This window comes from Amaranthus tricolor, chromosome 3 (genome assembly GCF_026212465.1).
Source record: "Amaranthus tricolor cultivar Red isolate AtriRed21 chromosome 3, ASM2621246v1, whole genome shotgun sequence".
Taxonomy (NCBI): Eukaryota; Viridiplantae; Streptophyta; class Magnoliopsida; order Caryophyllales; family Amaranthaceae; genus Amaranthus; species Amaranthus tricolor.
This window is the reverse complement of record NC_080049.1, coordinates 20,816,309-20,824,687: the sequence shown is the minus strand read 5'-3', so window position 1 is coordinate 20,824,687 and position 8,379 is coordinate 20,816,309. Positions and strand designations below refer to the sequence as shown.

The window sequence follows — 8,379 nt, the reverse complement described above, 5'->3', positions numbered from 1 at the left end:
CAACGGTCGATCTCCTATTTGATCACTATGGAAGTTTCCACATCAGAATTTTATTGTGAAAAGACATGTGGGAATGACATTTATCTCATGATTTATGGTTATTAATGTATAGTAGTATAAATTAAAAATACTCCGTATTATAGATAAAAGATTTTCATACTATATATTATTATTCCTTTTTTTTTATAAACATATACCAATGAACTTAATCCAAAATATTGTTTCTAATTTTATACTTCTATAATTAAAAATAAATTAAGGTTTATCTAAAAAAATAATACTACTAGTAATACTCCTAATACACAACTAAGCAAGTAGCAAGTAGCAAGCAGCAAGCAGCAAGCAGCAAGCAGCAGTGTATCACCTATCTAACGGTCGATCTCCTATACTCATAAGTCAGGACTTCAGAATTTGAAGCTCAAAACTTCCATTAAAATGAACTCCAAACAACTAGATTCAATCCCACCAACAAACCCGGTAAATCTGACCAATGACCTAACTCTCTCCCCTCGAATCAATCTCCTTCTGTCCATTTACCGTTCAGATACCTCTGTATCTCCATTAGATGAATGGAAATTAAAGAATTCCCTCATCGATTTCCTAAAATCTTCCTTCTCTTACCCCATCAATCTTCCCGAAGAAGACCTTCTTATTCGTCGCTTTAAGGACCTCAAAAAGCGTAAACGTGAAGACCCAATTGCTCTCTGCTCGATTTTCATCCGTGATTTAGGGTTTGTAGTCTCAAGTGCTAAGAAACTCAAAGGTTCGGATGATAGTGAGGATGAATTGTTGGAGAAGAAGTTTCTGGATTGGAGGAATGTTCTGGTCGAGAAGATGGATGGGTTGGAAGTTAATTTAGAAGGGGTTAAGTTTAGGGTTTGTGCTAGTTTGCCAGTATCTGATGATTTTCAGTTGATGAAAAAGAATTGGGAGGAATTCTATGCTTTTGGTTCAGGTCTGTCTTTTTGTATTGAAATTGATTTCTTTCTCTTATGTTTATCAAGATTAAACAATCGAATTGCATGATTCTTTATTGGTTTTCTCCATTCAAGTAATTGTCATAGTGGTTCTGTAGCTGCATTTCATGATTGCAAACTTGTTTAGTAGCCTTATTAGTCGCTGATGATAGTAAGTTATGGACTAACAGGAAATTATTCAAGGGGTACAAAGAAAGAACCCGATACAATTATATTGAGAGGTTTGCCATCAAGATGGTTTGCCGAGACTCGTGTCTCATCGAAACCGTCAATGCTTGTTACTCATACCATTTTTTCGACCTTTGGGAAAATAAGGTATGAGACTTTAGAGTTTAGATGATATTGAATAATGTGCGAATTACAGCCTTAAAATTTAACACTTTTGCGAATCACAGCCTCAATGTTTATTTTTTGCGAACTACGGCTACCAAAATATGAAAGTTCGTAGGTTCTAGCCAAAACAAGAGAATTTCGACCAATTTGGTGGTCGGAATTTTAGCTTTAAGTTGTTGGAGTTCTATGTTTTTGGCTTGAACTTATAAACTTTGACACTTTCGTGCTGTAATTTGCAAAAAATAATCATTGAGACCGTAATTCGTAAAAGTGCTAAATTTTAAGATTGTAATTCGCAAAAGTGCTAAATTTTAAGATTGTAATTGGCGAATTATTTTAATGATTACATATCGTGTATTATATGTTTGAGATCTCATAATTGTTAGTTGCTTAAAATTAACTGACTGGATTTGTACTTGGTTTGTAGCTTTCACAGTGTGTCACTGAAACTTTGTAATTTTCTTTAGATCAAGAACTTTAGGAAATGTTAGATATTCATGAGTAAAAACAAGCAAGTAAATCATGAATAGAGTAGCGGAAGATTAAATCATGGTGGCTTGAAGCATACTTGTGTCTATATTTCAATCCGATATGGTCCAAGCCTAGCAAAGCTTAGGGCGGAACCAGAACAAAATACAAGGGATGTAGACTTTTTTGAAAAAAGTACAATTATGTGCAAAAAAATTACATTGAATATCGATTGGTTAAGGCAATTGTCCACGCTGAGTTTGATCATTAATCACAATTATACGACCTTTAAACTATCAAGTGTACAACCTTTAAACTATCTAACTAATTAATCACAATTCTCAATTGCTACATAGGTAATTAGGTAAACAAATAAAAAACACAAAATTTTTAAATCCCTAATTTTGCCCAAGAACTAATAAGAAAACTAAAAGCCCTAATTTATCTAAATAGATAAACATATAAAAGCCCTAATTTTTAAATAAATAAATAAATTCATAAACATAAAGATTAAAAATAAACAAATAGAAATAAATGCTTTTTTTATTTACTTAAGATAAAAAGAGAAACTGAGAAAGAGAAGGCCAGGGGTTGGGCTGCTGGTGCTGCGGCCATGCAGCGCCGGTGAGGGTTTGCCGGCTTAGGACAGTTTTTCCGCCTGTGGCCTACCGAACTTGGATACCAATGGCTGGAGTACTATACTGGGAGACGGGAATGGGACAAATTGTTTGTGAAAATGGAGGAATGGTGTTTTTTGTGAAAATGGGAAAGGGTGGGGATTAGGAATTAAGAAAAAAATAAGGGGAATTCAGAATTGGGAGGGGGTCATGGGGAATAAATCAGGAAAAGTAAAAAAAAGAGTTGGGGTTTGAACTTTTGACCTTTAGGTTAAAAGTTCATTTCTTTACCACTTAGCTAACAGAACATATATTACTATTTCTTTTTCCCCAAAATTTAAGTGACGTCAGTTGACATTGTTGACCCTAAACTAGATCCGCCCCTGCGAAAGCTCATTGTGTGTCTAGTCAATATTTTGCGATTTCTGAGGCGATCCTTTTTTTTTGTTCATTTAATTTTTTGTTGTTATTTCAATATTGTTATTAAATTATTTAACCAATGACTATGAAGCTTCCTATGTATATTTACTCGGCCTTGCAAGTTAAAATAGTGGGATACATTAGGCATATAATATTTGTTGATGTCTTAACTTACCAAATATAGGAATCTTAATGTTGCCAAGGACGATGATCTAGGTAAGGATACAAATGCAGATGATGAAGATCTCATTTCAGGTTTACAATGCAAAGTCGTTGTTCAATTTGAGCAGTACAAGGAGTTTTATAATGCCATGAAGGTTCTATGCGGTCGTTCATTGCAAAAGGTCAACTCTTAGCTTTCATCTATCTTCTCCCCTGTTTTGTTCGTTTTTTGACCGGTTCCCTAGATAAAGTAATGTTGATCTTTAAACCATACTCGGGGTCATTACTTGTCTTAAAAGTATACCATTACGCATAAAGAGCTCATATTTGGACAACTAAAGTAGTGAGTAATCAGAATCGACCCCGGTTAGACATAAAATGAGGATTCAATTGTCAACTCAAATGTTACTATAGCAATCAAAAATCTTGTAGATAAAGTTAATTTAATGATGTAAGAGCAATATATAAAAATTTAATGATACAACTTACAGTCATGAGTTTGAATCTTCACAAGCTACAATTGTATCTTTCTTTATCTTCTTATTTTCATTTTTTATAATGTTCGCTTTTTTAAAATTTAAAGTTGTTGATCATCAAAATAGTGTGCGACCTTATTTTGAAAATTATAAACTCGTCCCTTATTAAACTAAATAGCAGAGGGGTCTTTGGAAGGTGATCTAGGTATTTGTTCAATGATGAAACTATGCAGAAAATTACAACATAATTCCATGATTTTGTACAAGCTTTGTATTGGTCACACTTTGGTCTTTTAGATGGAAAACCTATTTTTTAGGCTTGTTGAATTAACCTTTATAAAGATTACAGACTGCCCGAGGTGTATCAACCTTGCTTGGGAGTGCCAATTCTAATACCTTTGTTCTACTTTAGCTTTTAAACCGCTGAAAAATTTATATTGTGATGATTAGCGTATACCTAAAGGCTGACTCACCATTGCTCAAATGTTAGTTTGATAGTGACCACCTACACGAGTGGCTTCCCATGGAAGGTTTAACAATAGTGAAGGAGGCACTAAATTTGATAGAGGGCTTTAGAATAATTGGAGAAAACATAAATTAGACTTACCTCTGTCTTGGTTGTTACAAACCCAAAACTGTTGATTGAGAGGATGGCGAGATATTTCACTTTCTATGATTGAAGAAGACAGGATCTAGGTCTATGTGGTTGTGTTACAAAGAAATGCACTCCTTTGGTTTAAATGGGAGAATCAAATAATCACGAATTAAAGGTGTATGGAGTGGAAAAGCCCTTTTGCATCGCCATTCTCAAATAAATGAAGAAGGGTTAACTATAGTTAAAGACTCATAGGTTCGCGGAAGTATCCTCGTCACTAGAAAGGTGTGTGGATACCACTCTTCTCAGGTGTATGAACAACAAATCATTAAAGAAGACAATAATTTTATTTGCACTGGATTTGTGTGTATTTGTATTGAGCTTTTTTGTTCCCATGACTTATATGTAAACCGAACAAGTTACTAAAGTAACCTTTATTGTTTCTTCTTCCCCGTCTTTTCTGATTCCATTCCCTTTCCATATTACTACTTATACCAAACACCCCCTGAAAGTACATCCTATGATCCCCAACTTTCTTAAAGTCAAAATGAACAGAATGCAATAGTTGAACAGTATACTATTTGCTCCTATTAATATCAGGCAAGTCCTAAATTTAATGACTTGAGATCTCAAGTTATAATTCGTCCGAAACTGCTCTTGTCAGGATGGATCACGCATGAAAGCTGATTATGAGGTAACTTGGGATAAGGACGGATTTTTTCAAAGTTCATGGCGTCACACACAAGATAACAGAAATGATGGCCCTAGACATCGATCTTACAGTTCTCGTTATAGTCCTGAGGATGTACGTTCAAAAAGATACAAGGTGATCCTTTCTAGCTCGTTTCGTTCAAATACTTTATAGCATAGATGTAGTGATTTAAGTTAAAATTGTACTCACAATTAAGATCTGCTTGAATGTAGGAATAAGATCTGATTTCGTACATCTGAAGATTGGGTTGATGAATATGCTTAAATGGAGGGGACGATGCTGGCTCCTTTAGTAACCATAGTTGATGATCTGTTGTTACGAACTGAAAGTTGATGCATCCATCTTCGTTGACTAATGAATGGTTCATGGTATCCTAATTTTTGGCATGAGTTTCTGGAAATGTTTGTACTCCACTTCCACAGCTTTTTCAGCATTGTTCGAGTTCAGACAAATTTCATAGTCATAAAGTATCAGCAGCCCTGTTTCTGAAAAAATGTTGGCCTAAGGGCAAAATGTAAAATGGCGCCCTTCCAAATAATCTCAAAAAAACTTGAGATATGCAAAATTGATAGGTTTGCCAGTAAATTATAATATTGCTTTTATTGTATAAATGATTACATACTATTTGAATTCACAAGTAAATTTATGGTTGTGAATTCGGATGCTCAGTTGAGTTTTGGGTTGGATTTCATAAGTTTCGATTTTAGTCGTGGTCGGGTTTGGCGGGTAATCTAGCGATTTGATTTATGTCGGTTCAGTTATGGGTCAAAATATGTTCGGTCTATATGGGATGAATACCACTTGGATGTTATTTGTTTTCAGATTGAGTTAATTTCAGATTGGTAAAATTTAATACAATTTGAAATTGGTTATACTGCAAGTCAAATTGATTTTGGTTTGGCTATGAATCGAGTCATGTTTGGTTTCAGATTAACTTCGAGTTAGGTAATTTAGGATTTGGCTTACAATGCTAGGCTTATATATGAGGGGATTCTGTGTATACCTCCAGCTATAGAGTGTCGTACTAGGGATAAGAGGTAGATAGCTCCATTAGGCTTTGAGATATGTCTGATAATCTATATAGAGAGTTGATCGGTACTCCTTTGGGTGTGCTGTCATGTATCATGTACCAATTCATTGATATTGCCTTTTTCACATCATTCATGGAGATGTGACAATTGGATACCAACACATTTCACATGCCATGGGGGCCGATGATGATTATCTTGCAAAACGTTCAATGGATACTAGGTTGTCTATTGGTGGTTCATTGCTCGTGAATCCCACAGAAGAGGCATACGTCTTGGCTCTCAAAGGTCTTTTCAGAGAGCCTATCAGCGAGCTGCGTAGAGGGGGATGTTTATAAGTAGGAGCATCAACGTTTGTGACCTTCTCAACCTATGTGATAAGACTTAATCTCCATGGGTGTAGTCTATAACCTACAACTTGGCTATTGTGGAATCGACATTAATGGTAAACAAGAGAGGTACTGGGATGAGGTCTCACCTTATTTTAGTTGTGGACGAGGGCTAGGATGAGATTTGGGAGGAGCGCAGTTAAACTAGTGAACTTGTATCTCTAGTTGTGTGCCGCTAGCAGGGCTAGTACCAAGACTATTAGGAGATGTTTGACGATGTTACCAATATGGATCTATTAATACTTCTCTGCTTTCACCCTCATTCTTATCAGTGTGACATTGAGATTAAGACGAGGACTGAGCTATTCACATCGTCGAAGACACCACATGATATATCAAGACTAGCTGGCCGTAGGACTATTTTGGATTCCATGTTAGAGACTCAAGAAATATTTTAGATATATCAAGAAATATTGTTTATTCTTACTTTAAAAAAGATTGTTTTACTTATTGTATGTGTATTTACAGGTGAATTGAACTCCACACATTACAGATCCCTCGGCATTATTAAACTAGGGGTAGGTTTCTATTGTTCACGCATAAGGGAGCATCGATTCCATAGGAGACAATTTCTAAGTGCTTAGACTGGTATAAAGTGGTGCCCCACCCGTTTGATCGATAGTAGAGCCGACTATGAAAGCCTTTTAAATCATTTCAAAGATATAATTTGTTTTTTTTGTTTTGTCTCAATATGTTTTATTTATGCAACACGCCTTTGAATGGCCAACACGCATAGAGCCATTACTTAAATGGAAAATTTGAAATGTTTAAGTCAAAAAATCAAAAAAATTCAACCAAATAATCCAACTTTCAAAATTATTCAAAAAATAAGCGTGAAAATCCCAAACTTGAGGTTTGGAGCTGTTCGCAATTAGTTCAAATAGGATAAAACAGCTGTTCGCAGTTAGTAACTGCGAACAACTATTTCGTCCTATTTGCCTGTTCCCAGTTAGTAACTGCGAAAAGCTATGTACATATTTTTTTTTGGCTAATTATTGAGTTGTTATTTGTTGTATTTGCATTAGAGTCATTAGAATAAGTAATTACAAGTCAATGTATGCTTCAGGCGGGATGATTCATCGCCGAAACACTGATCCTTCGTAAGTGGAAACTTGGAGGCTATGATAAAATAAACAAACATATATATACAACAAAATATATACAAATGTTTGAAATATACAACTAAAAACATATATATATATATATATATATATATATATATATATATATATATATATATATATATATATATATATATATATATATATATTTATACATACATACATATATATATATATATATATATATATATATATATATATATATATATATATATATATATATATATATATATATATATATATATATATATATATATATATATATATATATATATATATATATATATATATATATATACATACATATATATATATATATACATACATATATATCTATATATATACATACATATATATATATATATATACATACATATATATATATATATATATATATATATATATATATATATATATATATATATATATATATATATATATATATATATATATATATATATACATATAGATATATATATACATATATATATATACATATATATATATATATATATATATATATATACATATATATATACATATATAAATATACATATATATATATATATATATATATATATATATATATATATATATATATATATATATATATCTATATATATATATCTATATATATATACTTATATATATACATATATATACATATATATATACATATATATATACATATATATATACATATATATATACATATATATATATATATATATATATATATATATATATATATATATATATATATATATATATATATATATACATATATATATATATATACATATATATATATATATATATATATATATATATATATATATATATATATATATATATATATATATATATATATATATATATATATATATATATATGTATATATATATATATATATATGTATATATATATATATATATGTATATATATATATATATATATATATATTATATATATATATATATATATATATATATATATATATATATATATATATATATATATATATATATATATATATATATATATATATATATATATATATATATATATATATATATATATA

At 31.2% G+C, this 8,379-nt stretch overlaps 1 protein-coding gene across 1 annotated transcript; it reads left to right on the top strand.

Annotated features, from left to right (window-relative positions):
- The first annotated feature begins 314 nt into the window (after nucleotides 1–314).
- LOC130809267 (uncharacterized) lies at nucleotides 315–5,957 on the top strand. Its single transcript, XM_057674968.1, has 5 exons — nucleotides 315–955; nucleotides 1,148–1,292; nucleotides 3,000–3,159; nucleotides 4,713–4,874; nucleotides 4,973–5,957. The coding sequence occupies exons 1-5, from the start codon at nucleotides 436–438 to the stop codon at nucleotides 4,976–4,978; spliced, it is 993 nt and encodes a 330-aa protein (XP_057530951.1). The 5' UTR covers nucleotides 315–435; the 3' UTR covers nucleotides 4,979–5,957.
- Nucleotides 5,958–8,379: the final 2,422 nt, after the last annotated feature.

Bases quoted from the DNA above. Each gene is read 5' to 3' on its own strand.
- LOC130809267 (XM_057674968.1), top strand. From the start codon at position 436: ATGAACTCCAAACAACTAGATTCAATCCCACCAACAAACCCGGTAAAT. The intron at 956-1,147 runs GTCTGTCTTTTT...ATGGACTAACAG, and splicing joins ATTCTATGCTTTTGGTTCAG to GAAATTATTCAAGGGGTACA. The intron at 1,293-2,999 runs GTATGAGACTTT...TACCAAATATAG, and splicing joins TCGACCTTTGGGAAAATAAG to GAATCTTAATGTTGCCAAGG.